The sequence below is a fragment of the Raphanus sativus genome, chromosome 8 (genome assembly GCF_000801105.2).
Source record: "Raphanus sativus cultivar WK10039 chromosome 8, ASM80110v3, whole genome shotgun sequence".
Taxonomy (NCBI): domain Eukaryota; kingdom Viridiplantae; phylum Streptophyta; class Magnoliopsida; order Brassicales; family Brassicaceae; genus Raphanus; species Raphanus sativus.
Window position 1 is genome coordinate 12,035,612 of NC_079518.1, and position 21,724 is coordinate 12,057,335.

Genomic DNA, 21,724 nt, shown 5'->3' on the forward strand with positions numbered 1-21,724 from the left:
ATTTATAAATTGAACAGAATAAAATTAAATAGTTCAATTATTTACTTAGGTTTAAAATATTATTTTAAAATACTACTTTATATATTCGAATTTATTTTGGATTATTGATCAATCTTTTTGGAGTAAATTGGTTGAGTACGAATATAAATTTTCCAGGTTGAATTCAATTCGGCTAGAGTAGACGCCTAGACCAAAGTTGCAAGTCTTGTATTACCAAAACAAAAACGGCACTCTCGCCTTCTTCTGTGAAACTACTCTCAAGTTTTCACAGAGAACCAACTCTTTTCGGACAGAAAAAGTGTTGTACAGAAAAAAAAAAAAAAAAAGGCTATGGGTTTGCTTGCTCAGTGAAGCCTAGTGAGTTCCTCAACTCTCTTACACAAGTCCTCCACTTGAACATCCATCCCTTTAGCGATCTCCTCCATCTTCCTCCTGCTCAGATCCAAAAACGATTCAATCAAATCTCCATCCAAGAAACTCTTCGCATCTGCACTTCTTTTCTCGTTCTTAAACGATCTCCACTGCTCGTGGCTCAAACCCCCAACTCCTTTAATCACTTTCCTCATACTCGTCTGCAGTTTCTCAAGAAACGCATACTGTTCTTGAGGCAGCGAAGCCATCACTCCGATCACACCGTTGACAGTACCAAAGATCATAGTCGGTATCTGACTAGTTTCTGAATCAGGCAGCCTCATGACTAGAGAGCCATGGCGGAAGCGGTTTACAAATTCCCCAAGGTGATACTCACCAACCACTTCCATACGACTTCGTTCATCATCTCTAGTAGCTTCGCTGTGCCTCTTTACTGTGAATAGGTTGTAGCAATTGTCAGCACCGAGGTATGTGTCATCATCCAGTATCCCAACTGCCGTCATCCAGCTTGCATTGTAGTCTCGAGCTAACTCCTCTATCGCACCTTCCTCGTGCTTTAAAACAGCAGCCAGTCAAAGAGTTCTACCATTAGACATGTAATAATAACAAGAAGATGGAAACAAAAGATTTGGTAACAAATATCTATTTTACCTTGTAGATCAATAAGGAGATTGATTTCATGAGGTCACCAACGACGATGAAGTCTCCACGGGTCTGCACGTAGAGAGCTAGTATGTGACCGTGATGTCCACATTCAGACTGGAGCTCACGAGTTCCATCCTCCCGCAACGTCCATTTATACAACTGAATTTTCTGATTAATCGCAGCAAGAAGCTTTCCATTGAAGGCATTAAGAGAATAAACAGACCCTTTAGTTTCCTTCTCTGCTACCAGCTGCAACTTTCCTTCTTCAACTCCAAACACAAGTATCCTTCCCTACAACCAAAAGAAAATAATTAAAAAAAAAAAGAATTGGGAGAAATGAAGTTCAACACACAGAAAATATATTCACGTATACCTTGGTTGGTTCATTTTCCTCGGGCAAAACATATGACGTACCGACACAATAGTAAACGTTTTTGTCATCTGTAAACGAGCAGCTCAGTATGGAGCAACCGTATTCAAAGGCATCCAATGGGTAAGTTGACAAGAATTCGAAATCTCGGTCATCCATCAGACGGACAAAATGCATCTCTGATTCTTCTGCACTCGACTGGTTTCTCAAACTGCAGATAGCAAATGTTCGCGTTTGTTCCTGATGACATATACGGCGAGCGTGCTCTCCAATTGGAATAGTGCGTATGTGAAGCTTCTGAATCTCATCGATGGTGCCAATCGTAAGTTCTCCTTCTCTAGCAATTGCTAAGCTGCCCATGGAAGAGAAGCAGAACCAAATTTCAACACAACATACTTTGACCCCAAAGGAAAAAAAAAAGAGAGAGAGGAAGAAACTAGTTTACCTGTCTGGAAAAGCGCCAGAGTTGAAGGGACACATGTGACTAACTTCTTTCAGATTCACGTTGCTGTATATCAGCTTCTTGTTGTTGCTATATATAACAGACGGTCTATCTGATGCAGCAAAGACATGGGTTGCATTTTTAGATGAAAAAGTACGCAGAGTTATAGGCTGAGTCCCAAGTGACACTTTCTTCCGATCTCTTAACTCCCCAGTACGTGTATCTAACTGGAAGTTTAAGAGATGGCCATCTCCAAGAGCACAAAGCAAGTAAGATATCTGCCACAAAACGAAATACCATTTGTTATTTAGTAGGACAACCAAAGGCTGTATTAACAATAAAGATGGTCAAGAAAACCATACCCCTTCGAACGCACAAAGAAGAACAGATCGGGGAATTATCTCTCCTCCTAGTTGCTCCTTAGTAATAAGAGTCAAGTCCGGCAGCACAAAAATCCTTACACTTATATCTGTCCACATCCCCACCGCAGCTAGCTGACTGTAAATAGGATTATCCCCAGTGGGGTTTATATCAAGACAAGAGACCTCGTACTCCAACTGGGCATGTTTGACTTCCGTCAATGTCCCATCTCCAATTTCTATATAGACCAAATGCCCACCTCCAGTCGCCAAAAGAACCTACCATGTATATCAATCCGAATCACATTGCATGTCTAGAAACGAGAAAGATACTTACGCTACAAGTTTAGGACAGAAACAAAATCCATGAATAGTACAAAAATACCCTCGGATTCTTATCTCTCCGGAACCAGTTTTAAATATAGCAGCTACAAATAAATCCACTATATAAATCCTTAATAAAGACACACCTGGCTAGCATTTGCAGTTGCAACATTAACAGTGAATCCAGCTGGGGCATCCCATTTATTCCGCAATTCTCTAGTTGTAGAACTGACTAGCCTCACAGAATTTGAAGTAATCTGATTAAGAAAAGACAGTAGTTAGTGAATCCTCGAATAAAAGATAAGAGAGAAAACTGTAGCAGAAAAAAAACTGTAGCAGACAAAAAAACCATGTCCAAAGAAAAAATAACATCGATGAAATGACAAGAAACTATGTCAGAACGACATCTGATTCTAAATTTGATTCGCTATGAAAGACCCAAATTAACTAACGTAGATAACACATTGAAATGCAGTAAAACACAAAGAAAACAAACAACATAGATAACATGGACACAGACTCAAAGCCTACAAACTGGATTTCGACAAATAATTTCCTGCCTTGTGAGATAAAACAGCAGGCAGAGACATAGAGACTGACGAATGAGCACTGGCAAAACATACCTGTACAAGTTGGTTGTAGACAGCATCATGACAAAATAAAGTCTGGACTTGAGACAAGAAACCCTCAATCTCTGTGTCTTCCAGTTCATCCTCTATGTTCATGGCTAAGATACGAGTTTCACTGATAAAACTCACTACAAGGAATGTATCAAAGGCGTCATCAATTGAAGATTTCAGCGACCACATTCCTTTGATACCCGGAAGTTCCACGGACGCCTGTAATACAACAGATCTTATATAAAATGAGAGAGCTACTCATACATGACACCGAGTCAAAAAGACATTTCTGAAAAAAAAACGTCAAACCTGTTCGTTTATTCCTATCCCATTACGAACTATGCGAAGAGAACCATCCTTGTATGCTCCAGAGCAAGTTACAACCTGACCTTGCCCCTGTCTCTCAAGGTCAACAACACAAAAGTCGACAATAGGCCCCAAGTTGACATACGTCTCTATAATTTCTACATATGAGCCGTTTGCATCGGGCTGCATGTTTAACTTTATTAGCTGCAATTTAAACATGAAAACATTCAGATGCTTCATACTTTATATCTATATACTAGAAACCATAGAAGATAATAGTCTTAACACAAATAAAAAGGATTGTGGTAACCAATTTTTTAATACTTTTACATTCTCCAAGAAAAAAAAGACTTTGTAATGGGAACCATATTGAATCCTAGCGTACCTGTGAATCTCCATAGCTTGAGCCGATAAAGACGACAGCATTGTCAAGATAAGAGATGGTAGATGCAATAGAAGTTTCACCCAAAAGCTCCATTTTGAGGCCAGTGACCCTAGAGAAAAATAAAGTCAGAATATCCACATTATCATTCATTTCGACAGAGCTTTGTAATATCAACTCACTTTTCTTTCTCGTGGGTTATAACAAGGAGGTGGATCAGTCCGGCATGGTCACCTAGAAGATACCTAGAGCCATCAACATCGACTCTTCCATATGCCTTTGTGATGGACTGGACAATTAAATGAAGTTTTGAAAATCAAGGGGTACTCACTGAAAGGTTATGCAAATGTTTATAGGAGAATATGGCATGATACCAGGAAAACTTACAGATCTTATTGGTACAGCTTTGAGTGCATTGGCACTACAATACACAATTGTTTCTTCTCCAATGATAAGGACCCCACACAGAGGTGAAGGCACAGGGATCAATAGGTCAGCACCATTGTCAAGATTGTTCTGTGACCATGGTCCTTCGACAAAGTCTTTCTCCTTCTGAGAAACTTCATATGTTTTTACATGACGAGCATCTTTGTTGTCCTATAATCGCAATAATTGATTAGTTCACCCATATAAGTCCTAGACTATATTACACTGCTTGGAAAAGTAAACCAAGTTAAGCGAAAAGATACAAATCATTTCTAATAAACTACAATACACGTATAGAAAAACAGCAGAGCTAATTTCCTAAGTTTCCACCAGCTTTACAACAGAGCGGATATTAAGAAAGAAAAAGGATTGATGTGAACATTATTGCTTGCAGGAAGAACAAATATATATAATTTACAAAAATAAATAACCGTAGCAAATTCATTTAACCTGATAAAGTACTGCGATTGTTGGCTTTGCGCATCCATACAGAAATTTGATATCCAGGACCTGCAACTCCTCCAACCTGAAATTTAGACCATATTAGATTCAGTGCAGTGGTTCTCGAAACAAAGTATCAACCGAGTGTATTAATAAAACAGAATCTGATGCATGGAAACAAGGAATCACTAGAACAAACACGACGTAGACGACTAACCAACATAAGAAAAAGAGCTGTCCTTTATTGAAAAGGGGTACCTTATGTTATACGCTTCCTTGAGCTGTCCTTTATTGTCAAATGGAATCACCTGACAAAGTCACCAAAGAAACAGAACAAACCTTTATATAGTGTTCAAGTCAAATTGATCAATGGTAGTTCAGTAACATGACACAGACTGCTAACGAGCATACCATGCGCCAAATTTCTTCTAGAGGTCAATAACATACCTTAAACAAGCCGTCATACAGATGGAGACCAACGAATCTGCAATCAGGATCAATTATACCAATCTGCAAAATCAGTGTAAAGTGAGAACTCAGGAATGCCACAGAAGTCAAATTTCACAGCACTGACAAGACTAAAGAACGAAAATCAAACAACAATGATAGATACAATGCAGTACAACTGAAGTCAATACCTGACCATTGTCGGTCTGTCTGCCTATACGATCAGAGACATCCCCCATTGCCCTGCATAATGTTGAAAACAATATTTAGAATCAGCAGTACAGGAATCTAGTCAAGCAACATCTATCTTAGCACCAGACCAGAGAAGTATTTTTCAAGGCTTTCGTATATACAACAAAGTATGAGTAAGTTGATGACCAACAGTAGCTGAGATCCTATAGCTTATTCAGAATAAATAGGAACCTCATAAACTTTTAAGTTGTATCTCAAAAAATAAAACATGAACCATGCAGTGGTCTGCGAGTAGTTACTAAAATCCGATACCTTTCCAACACCAAATTGGTGAAATAAGATTACAGAAAACGCATCAAACGAAAAGAACTATGTCCTATGATATTTTGATTTTCTTTTCTCTTTGTTACCTTGTAATAAGCTCGGAGGAGTCGGAATCCCACTGAAGAACACAAAACGAATATCCCTCAGTTGCAATGAACAAAAGATCTTGTGCTTCACCCTGCAAAAGAAGAAGTGGTTATCATTTAACACTGTCGCTTAGTCGTGATTACCCCAGAGTACTAAAAGAAGAAAACTATACTCACATGGGGACGGAACAATTCCAAAGTAGCGATTCTCCCAAATAGAGGAACATCCAGTATAGCCTGCAAAAGAGAAAATCACTCAGCATATTAAACGTTCCCACTCTTAATCCAAGTAACTGAACATTTTGTAATGTTTGAAATAAACTCATAACGAGAGCTCGTTGGAATAAAAGATGTACCTGAAGTCCCTGTGGAGTAAGAAGATGGATCTCGATTCGAGTGCATTTCCTGAGAAAAGTTTTAAAACACTGTTGTAAGATAGCTTTTAAAACAATTAACAGAAACTGTACGCAAACGAGAAAATCAATCATCAAGGTGCCTTCTTTAAAATGAAATCAAGTCTCTCGAATCGATCAGTCACCCAACAGGTGAATCGATGATCACATAAACAACAACAATCCACCACATTAAAACCCTAATTAATCAGCTGTCAAAAGCAGAGTTGCGCAGAGGAAGGGATAGCATGGAAAAAGAAAGAGTTACGTACGCGATGATGAGATTGAGTTCCTGGGGACTGGTGAAGTTTCCGACGCAAGAGTGAGTCACAGAGGTTGGTTTCTGAGCCGTGACGACGTAGTTCCATACGCTCATCTTCGTCGTTCGTTCGGAAACTAGGGTTTCGCTTTCTACGAGACTCGCGCGGAAATAAAACTTCCCGCCTCTGTTATTATAGAGGAGGCAACGAGAGAAAGAGAGAGACGATGCAAGAGGAAGAGGCGGCGCCTTAAGAAGAATGGCCGGTTCAAATTATAAAATTGAAATTAGAAGGACGGTCCGGTTTGGTTTGAATAACCGGAATTGAAAGAGTGATTCTCGGATCAATTTGGGCTTTTGAGTTGTGGACAGGCCCAAATGATGACACTAAACCCAACCCTAAGAGAGACGATTTGTTCTTCTTCTTCTTTGTCGTCGTCGTCTTCCTCAATCTGCGCTGCGATCTCTCTCTCTCTCCCTCAGATTCCCTTATCTTGTCGATTACTTTCTCTGAGGTAAGCTTATTCTAACCTTCTCTTAGATCAATCGTGATTTCGAATCCCTCCGGTGAAATCGTATTAAGGTTCTTCATTTTCCAAAGTTTGACAATTTTTTTAACCTAGATTAATCTGGATGATTCCGTTGAGTTGATATCGCTGCGATGTAGAAACCTTGTTTTCACATGCTCAGATCCATCCATCCATCAATCATTTTGAGGCTTCATCAAATAGCTTATTGATGAAGGGCGGGATCTGTGGGCATATAAGCTCGTTATCAATTAGCCTTTTGATGAAAAGCTTAAAGCTTTACTGTTTTTGATTTGAGTTGCCAGTTTTTATGAAATGGTCATGTTCTTGTAGATGAAAGCGTTAGTTGTTGTTGATGCCGTGAGTGAGAGATAATGGTTTTTTGGGTGTGGAAGTGCAGATAATGTTGACGGAAACACCATTTAGGCCAAGAGAGAAGCTTCTGGAGAAGCAGAGGTTGTTCCAGAGCATCCAGAGGCACACTTACTTGAAAGGACCAATGGACAAGGTCACCTCTGTTGCCATTCCTCTTGCCTTGGCTGCATCTTCTCTCTACATGATTGTAAGTTTAAATTGCTTGCCCATGTTTTCTTTGAATCTCTTCTTCGTCGAGTTGAATATATATCACACTAGAAGTTGATTGTTTTTGCTAAAAATCCGAATGCCTTGAATGGTTATCCTCTCAGCTTTTCTTAAGGCTTAACCATGTTCATGATCTAACTATGGGGGATTTTTGTGGATGGATACAGGGAACAGGAGTCTACAACATGTCCAACGGAATTGGGAAGAAGGAATAAGCAAGCAGCTTCTTCTTCTTCTTTTTTAATTTTCTTTTTATTGCTTTTGAAGGGTTCTCTATGTACCCAGTGGCTGCCATATAAGACTGAAGTTTGCACTGGTCTTTGTGATTCCGTTTTGCCAAAATAATAATCTGCTTAGTCGCAAGACAATGTCAGAAAGCTGAAAGATGCTTGATGTGAAAAAGTTTCAATGTTACTTTTGTTAACGACTAGTTGAATTCTTTTTTCTTCCCCATTCTACGTAGTAAGCATCTGTGGTCTATTCACCTAATTCCTGTTGTGTTCGTACTTGCACAAGGAAACAAAGGAAGAAGTATGTGGAAGAGAATACAGACCAACGTAGGGAATCGTAGGGACACTTCCCGGCGACAGTCCCCTTCACATCGATCCTATTGGGACCGACCACTTTAGGTTCAGGTGCTGTTCGTTTGCTCACCTGGGTGATCCAACCAGATGAATCACCCAACTGCATTTATGAAAACTCATCTCAAATTTTCATTCAAATGAGGCTGAGTCTTCACGGAGCATCTGGATGAAAGTGAGTCTTCGTCAAAAATTTGATATTTTTTTGTCAAAACAAAAAAAATTCTCGCCAAATCCAAAAATGCAATTTTCCGTCAAAATTGGAAAACACAATTTCTCGTTAAAATCGGGAAAAGATAATTTCGCCAAAACCGGAAAACATAATTTTCCGCCAAAATCGTTCGTCAAAATCAGAAAAAGGCAATTTCCCGCCAAAATTGGAAAACACAATTTTTCGGCAAAATCGAAAAACACACACTTTCAAGCCAAAACCGAAAAATCACAATTTCTTGTCAAAACTGGAAAATATAATTTCCCGCCAAAACCGAGAAACTACAATTTTCCGCCAAAACCGGAAAACATAATTTTCCGTCAAAATCGGAAAACGCCATTTCCCGTCAAAACCGGAAAACACACAATTTCCCGCCAAAACCGGAAAAGCGTAATTTCCCGCCAAAACCGAAAAATGAAATTTCTCGTGAAAACCGGAAAAACGCAATTTCTGGCCAAAGCCGGGAAAACGCAATGTCCCGCCAAGACCGGTAAAACGTAATTTTTCACCAAAACTGGAAAACACACTTTTCTACCAAAACTGAGAAAACGCAATTTCTCGCCGAAAAACGTAATTTTCCGGCAAACCAAGAATGCAATTTCCCGTCAACACTCGAAAAACACAATTTTTCGTCAAAACCGAGAAAATACAATTTCCCGCCAAAAATTTAGAAACAAATCTATTTTAATTATTTTATTAACAAGTTCATCTCGATGTAAATATAAGTTGAAAAAAACAAACAAACATAGTTGCATTGAGATTATTTATCTGGATGGATAAACGAAATGCAGAGACGAACAACACCTAGGTAGAGCATTTGGATAAAGCATCTAGATAGACCATCTGGATGCATATCTGGATGCATCTCTCAGAAGTACAAACGAACAGGGCCTCCTCAGTTAAAGTCCAACCTGTCTTTTTCTAATTAAAAGTAAAGATAATATAGAAAAACATGTGTATTTAATTCCCAAGACCGACCCGGATGATAACACACTCGTTAATACCCAACCCAAACCTAAAAGAGGCTTCTACTGACGTTTGCTTCTTTCATCCTCCTTCCTGAGCCGCCTATCTCTCCTCCTCCGACCTCCATCGTCTCTTTCGCTAAGCTTCTCCAAAGGTTAAAGCTTCTCCGATTTCCCTCTTATACTAATCTTGCTTCGCATCTTTTCACTCGTTTTATTACGTTTATTAAACTCCCGCGCCGGTGTCTCAAATCACGAAGATTTATAAACCCTAACTTCTATCTTTACCTACACTGCTCTGAATCTAAATCCGGATCCACAAGTTTCTAGCTTTAACATATGCCACCCTATTTCCTTTGCAAAAACTGTAGGGACAATGCCGAAGATTAAGACTAACAGAGTAAAGTACCCAGAAGGTTGGGAGTTGATTGAGCCTACTCTTCTTGAGATAGAGGCCAAGATGAGAGAAGGTTACTTACTTTCCCATCTCTTTTATATTTTCACATGCTAAAAGTTTTGATTCTTCTCTGCTCTTAACTGTTTACTTCTTCTTCTTCTTTCGGTGGTGCAGCTGAGATAGATACACATGATGGCAAGAGAAAGTGTGAAGCCTTGTGGCCAATCTTCAAGCTCTCTCATCAGAGGAGTCGCTATGTCTATGACCTCTGTTACCGTAGGGAGGAGATCTCTAAAGAGCTTTATGAGTTCTGCTTGGATCAGAACCATGCTGATCGTAACCTCATTGCCAAGTGGAAAAAGGTACTTGATTGCTTTCTCTGATTGCCAATCTGAAGCCATTTGGAGTTGTTTCCTTTACTAGTAGTTTTTCTTCTTAGGACATTGAATCTGCAAGTATCTAAAACGTTGTTTTATTAGTTTAGACAGCGCCTACTGCACATTGGTTTCTCTGCTCTGATGCGTATTCTGTTTGTACGTTTCTATCTCTTTAGTGTGTTAACTAAAACTCTGTGCTTTGTGAATTGCAGTCAGGATATGAGCGTCTGTGCTGCTTGCGCTGCATACAGCCAAGAGACCACAACTACGGAACAACATGCGTATGCCGTGTTCCCAAACACTTGCGTGAAGAGAAAGTGGTTGAATGCGTTCACTGCGGTTGTCAAGGATGCGCCAGTGGCGATTAATCTCCACCATTAGGTTTTTTCTATATCTTGTCAAAATCTGAATCATGTACCCTAAAAACACCCTGAAGAGACTACCTTTTGAAACCTCTACTCGTTAACTATGTTGTTGAAACTCTAAAGACGTTCCCGGTTTTGGTATATAAATGAATTGAGAGAATGATTCTCGGTTAGATCTTGGGTATTAATTTATTACCAAACCATTCACGGTGAATAATTTAGTTTCATGGAGAGTATAGAAGCTTTGAGCTCCCCTACAGTGTTCGGTTAAAGTTCTTTTTTCCTCAAGATACATAGAGAATGCATTTCTAGGTGTTTTTGCAATAGCAGTTCACAATTCAATGAACGCTCTTCTTTCAATATCTCAATTTGTGGTATCTAATCTCTTAGCAATAGCTGTGTTGTTTGCTCATAACGTTTCCTACATCATCCAGACACCTCCCAGTTTTACATATTTCCTTCCTTTTCTCGGTCAAGTATATAAGTGAATTGAGAGAATGATTCTCGGTTAGATCTTGGGTATTATTAGTTTATTACCAATCCATGGTGAATAAATTAGTTTTATGAGCAACTAACTATTATTAATCCTTTTTCACACCTTGTACAAAAGCCATCAACTATCTGCAGTAAACAACCCATTTGGTTATGGTTCTGTTTGGATTTGGTCATATTTGTCCATGGTCATATTTGGGACTTAGATCATCATGTTCAGAAAACGAAAATGTTCATGTCGACATGAACCCTTGGACGTAGACAGCTAATTTGACACCTCTGCTAATTAAGCTCTTGTTTTCGAGATATCATATAGTAAGAACTTGTTATTCTTTTTATTCGCTTAACACACATGATGCATGATCATTTTTATTAGTGGTTTACTAAATGTACCAAACAAACTTAAACAAGTGATCACAGTTCTTGGACTTCTTTCAATATAAAACGAAGGAAGTAGATATGCAAAAAATGAAATAAGAGTATCGCGATGTATGTTGTGGTCTGAATCCCCTTAGTATTAAAATGGAAGCAAAAATAAAGAGTAACCTTAAAAGAGTACTATATTAACGAGTATGCCATTTTGACGACGTGGCAGCACGAAATTCCTTCTCAGACGCTTTATGAAAAAAGGCTTACTCACCTTAGAATATTACGGCTATTGCCATTGGACAGACTTACATATTCGTATGTTATTTATATATAGTTTCATGTCCGCATATGTATAAAAGGAAAGTAGTCAATTTTGGGATTCGAGTGTGTGGTCCACGTGATTATTTCATTAATTTCCACTTTCTATATTTTGAAATAATCTTTAAGAAGATTTTGTAAATTTGTTTTGCATATGGAAATGAAATTTTGACTCATATTTAATAGAAAGTAAATTATGATTTTTTTATTTCCAAATCGAATTTTGATTATTCTCTTCCTTTCCACTTTTTATATTTTGAAATGATTTTTACGAAGATTTTCCAAATTTGTTTTGCATATATAAATCAAATTTTGACAAATATTAAATAGTGAGTGAATTAGGAACTAATTAGATTCATTTTTTATATATTTGCATACGAAATTAGTTGCATTCTTTTCACTTTCTATATATTTTGTTATAATATCAGTAAATTAGGGATTACGAGTATATTTTGTCCAAATTTCGATATGACAGATTTTGCCTATCAAAATATAATATTTACTTACTATTACGGCGTATAATACGCATTAACTACTTAATGTATATTCTATTCACTATATAAATAAGTTTACTGCTTCGTTGAATAAGCATTCTAAGTTTCAATAAAATTATGGGTCTTTAAACGTATTTGTAAATTGTTTTTCGTGACGTCGTTTGGACTCCTCCACCATCTATCTTATTAAAACAGAAACATTTTGTTGGACCTAACATTTATTTTGTAGGTTTTTAAATTAAATACACCTTTATACTTTATAGTTAAACCTACATTAAATCATTAATGTTCCTTTCTTTATACTACTATCCATGTTTCCAAACAATATACTTATTTCTTTATACTACTATCAATGTTTCCAAACAATACAATAATTAATCTTAGTTATTTTATATATATCATTTTCTCTTTAAAATTTTGTAGAAACGTTATAATTTCATAAATTGCAAAATAATGAACTTTAAAATTTGGATTATAAGATTACAAATTATGAAACTATTACAATTTAAATCCAATTAGATTACATATCGGTCATCCATCAATTCAATCGGTTAGTCTCGGGTTTTAGTGATTTTTTTAATATGTATATTTTAAAAGCCTAAATTGAATTGTCAGATCTCCGGATTAACCGGTATAATCACAATCGGGTTGAATTTAAAAACACTGATTTAAATGCAAAAATATTTTAAATACACACTCTTTAAAAATTACCAAAATATTTGTTAAATTATTAATGAAATTTTTCATCGTAAAATATTCCGCGCTTCTAAAGCGCGGGTCAAAATCTAGTTTAATATTATAATTGCTGCAACCTGCCAAATAAAAGTAAAATGATTAATTAGTTTGTCGGTGCCTCTTCTATCCTGTCAACATTTTCATGGAAATGTTTTCCTTGACATATAAACAACATTAATATGTTTTATATTATAAAATATGGCGTTTCTAAATAGGTGTGTCTTGAACTTAGGACATTAACTTGACAGATTATTAGTTATTGTTAGGAAATATTTTTTGCATTACATATGAACACTCACACAACCTCATTGAAATGGTTTTTAAACATTGTACAAAATCAGAAATCATTCACCAATGCTCACATATATTTTTCGATATTGAATTTTTTCTTAAACATTGTACTATAAATTGTTTGATATTTTTTTTCATTTGTCATTGATAAGATAATTCTTCCCTCACCATATGCATAGAATGTGGTCACTTGACATAAGAGCTTTAACATTTCCTCAAATTATACACATTACGTTATTAGTCAATTATTATTGGGAAAATTGTAAAAATATGAAACCTACTTTTATGTAACTTGACTGATTATTAGTTAACCCAATATAAAGTTTCCATAATACATGACATTTAAATACTGTGACCGTATGTAAACTATCACCAATTAACTAAATATCTTGACTAATAGCCGAAATTTATTCTTTATATGAAGATAAATAATAATTGATTCGGATAGTAAATGTAATATTACTCTCGCAAGCATGACTATAGGAAATTATTTGAAAACAGTCACCATAATTGCCCGAAAATATTCCCTAAGATCTTTATACATTTAATACAAACATATACATATTCAGTTTCTGATTTTTTCTCATTAACTTTTATACACGTTTTTTTACTATATAGGTGAGCTAATTCATTAGTCTAGCCAGAACCTCTACCATATCTCTTCAATTAAAATCTTAGTTTATAATAGCTATTTTTCTGATTAGATCTATGTTGAAAATTTAGGTGAAAAATAAATTTTCCAGGAAGCAATATTCGTGTTGGTGCTGTGGGAGAGATTGTTGAGATGGTTTTGGAGAATTCTATCTACTGAGTTTTTATTACTTTTTATTAATTTTTTACCTGTAAAATGAACAGTACCGGTCACATATGAATAGGAAAACGTCGTTAGAAGTTTATTATGCTAAAAATGTCACTTTGAAGATTTAAAATGAAAGCAAAAAAACTTCAAGATTTAAAGTGTTAGAAAGTTCGAAAGTGACACTTTCAATTTTCTCTCTCTCTATATATATATAATAATTATTGGTTTGACTTATCTTAATTATTCTTAACATGTACGGTCCACCAAAATGAAATCCAACTAGGACTGTTCAATATGGTAAAACCGAACGGTTTTGGACCGAACAAGAATATATAATTTAGTTTATTTTTAGTATATACTATATAAACCGAATGGATATGATTTTATAAAAACCGTAGGATTTGGATATGGTCTGATTTATAACCGAATAACCCGAACAGAACAGATCAAAAGTAGAAACATGTGTATCTATTTTATAATGACACATGAAAATATGTTTTTATATAAGTTATTTTTTTTTTGTTAATAACCATTACCATATTTTTATAGTAATAGAGAAGCCCTAATATCTAAAACACATCAACTATATAATTACATAACAATACACCGCAATCGAGGATTCTTATATCTTCTTAGTCTTTTAAAAAATATGTTTTCTTTATTTTAGCATTTGACTAAATTGAAGTGAATGTTATAAATTTGATGGACAACAATTAGTGGAAATTATTCACAATTGTTTTTCTTATCTATAAACGAACAGAGTTTTGTACTCAATCGAAGAATCATGACATTGATGAACACTAAATATGAAAGAGTGAAAAAACTTTTCTTTCATGCTTATGTTTTGTTTATTATTTTTATTTTGAAAATTCCAAACTTTATTTTAGTTCAGATTTGATTATTTTATTTGATGGTAGAATCGTTATTCTTTTTTTTTTTCATTTATACGAACATATAATATTTTTTAATAAATGACTGAATTGACAACATGACTCTAAAATTAATATAATTTACATCAAACTAAATAATTATGTTTTTGGTAAAAAACCGAATAAATCGAAAATCGATAGTATATAAACTGAACCTAAGTAAATATGATTTAGAGTGGTAGTTATATTTTACTAACCGAAATACCGGAAAACCGAAAAAACAAAACCGAAATCTGGATTAAACACCCCTAGGTCCAACAAATAAAGTCACTAAAATGTGTTTTCAAAAAAGCCACCGATAAACAAAAAAATGTAGTTTGTAAATGTTTGATACGACGTAACTAATTAGATGCATTCCTTTACAATTCTATTTAGTATATACTTTTTGATTTAATTATATCTTCACATTGTATTATTCATATTACGATTAACACATCTGTGAAACTACGATTTATTACTTTGATTTATTATTTTTACATGTGTTTACATACTACACAACATATTAAAAATATGGGTATTTATTAATTTTATTCCAAATATCTACAAAATGTTAAAATACACTAATTTTTAAATCAAATATTCAATTGTATAGTTGCAAGACCAATATTAACTTTATTAGGATTTGCATTGTACTGAACTTATTTGGTATTGATAAATTTATTATTTTACTGCTTCTAAATAGGTGGATTTTATTCTGTGGTTTAAATATGTTTTGTTGTTTCCTATTATGAGTTCACACTTTCTTATTTTGGTGTTTTTCATTCTGTTATCTTTTAATTTTAAACTTTAATTTATAATATATTTTCCCATAATTACTTCTTAAATCAAATAAACTTGAAATTATATATATATATATGACATTTATAATTGACCGAACAAGTATAATTATGGGCTGACCGATTATATTACATTTATTAAAATTTAATACTTCTATATTTATTAAATACATAATGTTGGAAAATACAATTTCAAACTTTAATATCACATTTATTAAATTTTAATATCACATTTATAAAATATATAATGTTGGAAAATAAAACTTCAAACTTTAATTTTTTTTCTAAAAAGGTTTATCTCACTCTGCGCAGGGCGCGGATCTCACCCTAGTGATCTCTTATTACACATAATTCTTTTTCGTTTTTTTCCATAAGAAGGCCAAAGAATTCAGCTATACAGACCAACAACTTAATTATGATCACATATGACAAAAAAACGCATGGGCAATTTTGTAACGTTTCCATATTAAATATCAGTCACGTATTTCTAGCTATTTACGTAAAAACTGTTAGTAATAAACTGCAAACAAAATTGGTCAAATGATAATAATGACTATAAGTATGGCGGACTTTAAGATCCAAAACTTCTCAAAACTGTATCCATTTCACTTTCAGCTCTCTTTCTGTATTTTTTCTTTCCTCACTCACTCCAGATTCAAAAAGAAAAAAAAAACATTAAGAGTCTGAATCTTTCATAAAATACATTTTTTCCTTTCCACCTATATAAGAAAATGGGATCGGAAAGCGGTGACGATGGGCTTCGTCGGAGAGGCTGTTCATGCACGAAAGATGATTTTCTCCCCGAGGAATCGTTTAAAAGCATGGGGAATTACTTTAAAGCTCTTAAAGAGACGCCGAGTCGGTTCATAGACCGTTTAATGACTCGGTCACAAGACTCGGTGGAGATTCACGAGATGAAGGCACGTAGTGGTCACGAAATGAAGAAAACGTTGACGTGGTGGGATCTGATGTGGTTCGGGGTTGGAGCTGTCATAGGCTCCGGAATATTCGTCCTTACCGGACAAGAGGCACGTGATAGTGCTGGTCCCGCTGTTGTGGTGTCCTTTGTCGTCTCAGGTGTCTCCGCTATGCTCTCCGTGTTTTGTTACACCGAGTTTGCCGTCGAGATTCCTGTTGCAGGTAATAAAAAATACTATGTTCTACCTATAATGTCATAACTAGAGAATAAAAATAGAATTACTTATAATACGCAGCGATTACTTTCTTCTTTGATAAATTATTTAGTTTTCTTGATTTGATAATTTTTAGTTCCTTGTTTGGCAAGTTGTTTCCTTCGTTGGTGTAAATTAGGTTTGTCCCATAAATATTGGAAGTCCGATCACCGTACTTCACTCTAAGACCGATCAAATTTTGTGTAATTATATTTTTCAAAAAAAACAAAAAATATAGTGTAATTATGTTTATGTACATATAGATAGCGTCTCATATGTACGCAATATGCTTCTTAATACTTTAAATGCATGATAATCTAGCTACTTGTCTTATACGTGTAGGTGTAAGCTTTTAGATGATAAACACTAGCCACTAGGGACTTCCAACAAAATGGGACATAATCTAATTTTATGAGAGTTGATAGCTATTTGTTGTTTCGCATCAATGTGGCATGTATATATAGGTTGCGTGGCGGTTGGCCCAAAAAAAGAAAGAATTGTTTGGCTGAAAAAAAACGAATTGTTCATATAGATTTCTGTTGATAATAGTATAATTTTTTGGTATCTATCGTATTTGAAGACGACTTAATTTACATGCAAAACAAATTGTTCACTTAGAAGACTTGATTTACATGCAAACAAATAATTCTCTATTTGTTAAATGATTTGAAAAGGAAAAGCCAATAACGTAACATTTATAAGACGACATATATTCACAACACGTCTTCACATTGTGTATAGGTGGTTCTTTTGCCTACTTGAGAGTGGAGCTCGGCGACTTCATGGCTTTCATCGCCGCAGGAAATATAATCCTCCAATACATAGTCGGTGGAGCCGCCGTGGCTAGGTCATGGACCTCTTACTTCGCCACTCTCTTAAACCACAAACCTGACGACTTCCGCATAGTAGCTCACAGTCTCCACGAAGACTATAACCACTTGGATCCAATCGCGGTCGGCGTTTGCATGATCATTTGCGTTTTAGCCGCTCTTGGTACAAAAGGCTCATCAGTCTTCAACTACATCGCTTCTATTGTCCATATGCTCGTGATTCTCTTTATCGTCATAGCTGGATTCACTAGAGCTGATTTCAAAAACTACTCTGACTTCGCTCCCTTTGGAGCTAGAGGAGTGTTTAAATCCGCGTCGGTTCTTTTCTTTGCTTATATTGGATTCGATGCGGTTTCAACGATGGCTGAGGAGACAAAGAATCCTGGGAGGGACATTCCCATTGGTCTTGTTGGCTCGATGGTGCTTACTACGGTTTGTTATTGTCTCATGGCGGCTGCATTGTGTCTTATGCAACCGTATGGGATGATTGATCCGGATGCACCGTTTTCTGTCGCGTTTTCTGCGGTTGGATGGGATTGGGCTAAGTACCTAGTCGCCTTTGGTGCTCTTAAAGGTATGACTACCGTTTTGGCGCGTTTATTTTCATTTTAAGCATTTGTTAGTGTTTACAAATGTTTTTTATAAACACGATCTTAAGCACTATAATTATACTTTAACCACAGTTAGAGCGACCTCATTGGAATGATGAGTATCTAAATAATAATATTCTCAAAACTATATAACACTAATATACATATAAACTGATGAGTATCTCAAAACTTGAGGAATTCACTCAATAGTTTTTAGTAGATTTTTAAAATTTTGAAAAACTACTTTATATCTATATTATATGGTTTTAAGATGCTCTTTTTCTTTATCTTTTTTGAATGAATTTAAAATTATATTCATCAATCAAAAGTCATTTTAACAGCAAGTGTATCCGAGATTTATAACTTCATCACTTTGACAACTTTTTTTGAAATTTTTAGTGAGAATCAAACCATACACCAAGCTGCATCGATCATTATACCTTCTGTCTCTTGACCTTGTCCCTAAACATAATATGAAGATGATCTTCTTCATATTAACAATGAGCATGCTTTAGAGTATGTCTAGTCCAAGTTTTTCAACATGAACTTCTAAAAACATATGGATACTTAATTGAGTGGATATCTCAATTTTTGAGTGAGCTATGTCCAATGCAAGCTTTTCAACATGAACATCTGTAAAAAATATTTGAAACATTAACAATATTTCAAAAAGGTATGGTTTTATCAAGTGTTTAAAAAAAAAAAGAGATTTCCATTCACTAAAATATTATTAATGTTTTTTGTAAAGATGCTTAACGTTGAGAACGGAGTAAGTTTTTTTGGACTAAGCAATAAGGTTGTTCTTAGATATGATTCGATATTAGATTCAGTTTAAACGACTTAGTCTATCCGTACCGAACACCTATTCAAAATCTTTGAATTTTGCAGGTATGACGACCGTATTGTTAGTTGGAGCCATCGGTGAAGCTAGGTACATGACGCATATCGCCCGAGCCCACATGATGCCACCATGGCTAGCTCACGTTAACGCAAAGACAGGAACGCCGATTAACGCTACAGTGGTTATGCTGACGGCGACAGCTCTCATCGCATTCTTCACCAAATTAGGAATCCTAGCCGATCTCTTATCCGTGTCCACACTTTTCATCTTCATGTTAGTCGCGGTGGCTCTCCTCATCAGAAGATATTACATCACGGGAGAAACATCTTCCCGTGACAGGAACACGTTTTTAGTGTTCTTAGGTTTGATTCTTGCATCCTCGGTTGCAACTGCTGTGTATTGGGCCTTGGAAAAGGATGACTGGATCGGATATTGCGTTACGGTTCCTATATGGTTCTTGTCTACCGCTGGGATGAAGTTTCTTGTGCCACAAGCTAGGGCTCCGAAACTTTGGGGCGTTCCTTTGGTTCCGTGGTTGCCATCTGCTTCGATTGCTATTAATATCTTTCTTCTTGGTTCCATCGATGCGAAGTCGTACATTAGGTTTGCGATCTGGACTGGTGTTCTTCTTGCTTACTACTTTTTGTTTGGGTTGCACGCAACTTATGATACTGCTAAAGAGACACTGAAGGAGAAGATGATGTTGCAGAATGCTGAGGAAGGTACTAGTGTTGCTGCGGATAGTTCTGCTGCTGCAACTTCTGATCACTAGCTAGCTTGTTTCAATAATTGTAACAAAAATTTGATAGAATTTTAGTAAATTGGATTGCATTGGGGAAGACATTTCATGTAGAATTAGTGACTTAATTGGCTTTATTCATAAACCACCTCTGATTTAGTGGTACTAAAAAGATTCTGTAAAATTAGAATTTTTTTGTGATCCAAGAACTCAGACACACACAAACTAGATTAGATGACCAAAGAATCAGATTCAATGTGTCTGCAACAGTACTAACTGGATTAAGGAAAAAAAAATAGAAGCCAAGAGGCCATTAGATTAAAAGTCTTGCCACAAGCCAGGCTTGGATTCTCTCAAGAATATCAAACTATCGTGTTCCTTGGAGAATGTGGTCTGACTTCGTAGCTGTAGGACTCTTGCCATTACACTCTACATGGCAAGAACTAAGAAGCTGAACAAGAGGATAGTTCCAATTACCAGTGACTTGCAACCTAGACAACTTCTTTTATTTTTTTCTGAATAAAATGTTAAATTAGACCTAGACAACTTCACTACTCAGATGGCTGATATGAAGTAAATCTCAAACAAAAGAAAGTAGAAGTATTTTTTTAAAAAGGTGTATTTTGGTCTTAATCGACATAAAACAGATGAAAAGCAAACTAAACCTTAACAGACGAGATTGCTTTGATACGTCGCCGTTTAACCACAATAAAACTACTGTAGAGTGTAGTTAATTTTAAAAGCAGAGGTAAAACGGTCTTATAAGTTACTGTCATGAAGAGACTCCTCGACTTCTGGTAATCTGATTCTCGCCGTAGCAATCTGCGGTGCTGCTTCAGTATTTCAGCGGATTTTAGACTCTCACCGGCTATGGATGTCTTCGTAACTGTCGATGGATCCTACAAAAGGTTTTGGTTTTCTCTAACAATCCACAATTTTAGTTAACCGTGTAATTAATATTCGGTTTCATTACGGAACCATTTAGATTTGTGGTTTTGTTGTTATATTCAACTTTGTTTAGCTTTTTTAATTTTTCATTTTGTTGAACTATCAGATAACACATGTTACATTGTACGCTGTCTTTCTGAACTATCAAATATAGATTCTGGTCGAAGTCTATATAGCGCTGACATATTCAGTTACTATATCACATAGGATTCTGATACGTTTCGAATAATATTTGGCGCACATGGTAAATTTGTTTCAGGCTCTTTGCCAGAGTGATGGACAATAGAGGTACGGCTCCGACAATCTAGAATCAAGCACTTTTGCTACTGGTAAGTATTTCTTTATTTGATTAACCCTTCCTACTTCACCATTCTAAACGTAAGTGGTGAGCCTTATAGATTGTTTTCCCTTCCTTTCATGCCTTCGACTTGTTCACTTCTTTTGCTCTGCGTTTTCTTTTTTTTTTGCATTCTTGATTCTTCTAAACATAATGTATCTGTACTTTTTTAATTTCTTTCAGGCTTAGCATACGAAACTCTTGGTGGAGTGATTTCGTTAGCACCTTCAGGGATTGATCAATCATTGGTAAGTGAGATCTTTGGTGCGCACTGTATTACTGATTTTCTGAGAATATATTTTGGTAGGAAATCACTAGAATAACTTGGTTTAGTGTTTATTTACTTTTGCTTCTGGAATGTCTTAGTAACTAATTTACTGAATTTTGTTTTGATGATTTTAGTTCCAAGTCGTAACTATAGGGAAGATAATGTATCTGTACCTGACTTTTTTTTTTTTTTTTTAATCCTGTTATGCATTTTTGCCATTTTATCTGGTTGTTTAGTAGATATTACTTGGTCATGTGATGGTATGATCATTCTTGTTTGTCATCTTGTAGATCCAGACATTGAAGACGAGTATCCTGAAGCTTTTTGACAGTATCCAAAAATATGGTATGTAGTACACTACTTGCTATACTCTATGTATATGTTCTCCAGTCACTTCTTTTTTT

The 21,724-nt window shown here is 35.6% G+C and overlaps 4 protein-coding genes across 4 annotated transcripts; 3 read left to right on the forward strand and 1 right to left on the reverse strand.

Annotated features, from left to right (window-relative positions):
- Positions 1-127: 127 nt before the first annotated feature.
- Positions 128-6,608, reverse strand: LOC108818670 (DNA damage-binding protein 1b). The gene is made up of 19 exons (XM_018591587.2): positions 6,401-6,608; positions 6,093-6,141; positions 5,914-5,973; positions 5,737-5,828; positions 5,326-5,377; positions 5,135-5,197; positions 4,946-4,995; positions 4,697-4,772; positions 4,208-4,417; positions 4,003-4,109; positions 3,824-3,932; positions 3,442-3,642; positions 3,136-3,351; positions 2,659-2,769; positions 2,192-2,467; positions 1,833-2,107; positions 1,391-1,739; positions 1,024-1,308; positions 128-926 (listed from the first exon to the last, which is right to left on the reverse strand). Exons 1-19 carry the CDS (start codon positions 6,502-6,504, stop codon positions 345-347), a joined length of 3,267 nt encoding a protein of 1,088 aa, XP_018447089.2. The 5' UTR covers positions 6,505-6,608; the 3' UTR covers positions 128-344.
- Positions 6,609-6,744: 136 nt separating this feature from the next.
- LOC108819462 (uncharacterized) lies at positions 6,745-7,926 on the forward strand. Its single transcript, XM_018592504.2, has 3 exons — positions 6,745-6,902; positions 7,315-7,476; positions 7,664-7,926. Exons 2-3 carry the CDS (start codon positions 7,318-7,320, stop codon positions 7,709-7,711), a joined length of 207 nt encoding a protein of 68 aa, XP_018448006.1. The 5' UTR covers positions 6,745-6,902; positions 7,315-7,317; the 3' UTR covers positions 7,712-7,926.
- Positions 7,927-9,248: 1,322 nt separating this feature from the next.
- On the forward strand, positions 9,249-10,565 carry LOC108819313 (protein BUD31 homolog 2). The gene is made up of 4 exons (XM_018592327.2): positions 9,249-9,408; positions 9,625-9,723; positions 9,825-10,012; positions 10,240-10,565. Exons 2-4 carry the CDS (start codon positions 9,630-9,632, stop codon positions 10,393-10,395), a joined length of 438 nt encoding a protein of 145 aa, XP_018447829.2. The 5' UTR covers positions 9,249-9,408; positions 9,625-9,629; the 3' UTR covers positions 10,396-10,565.
- Positions 10,566-16,219: 5,654 nt separating this feature from the next.
- On the forward strand, positions 16,220-19,859 carry LOC108821590 (cationic amino acid transporter 1-like). The gene is made up of 3 exons (XM_018594594.2): positions 16,220-16,735; positions 17,509-18,171; positions 19,076-19,859. Exons 1-3 carry the CDS (start codon positions 16,327-16,329, stop codon positions 19,798-19,800), a joined length of 1,797 nt encoding a protein of 598 aa, XP_018450096.1. The 5' UTR covers positions 16,220-16,326; the 3' UTR covers positions 19,801-19,859.
- Positions 19,860-21,724: the final 1,865 nt, after the last annotated feature.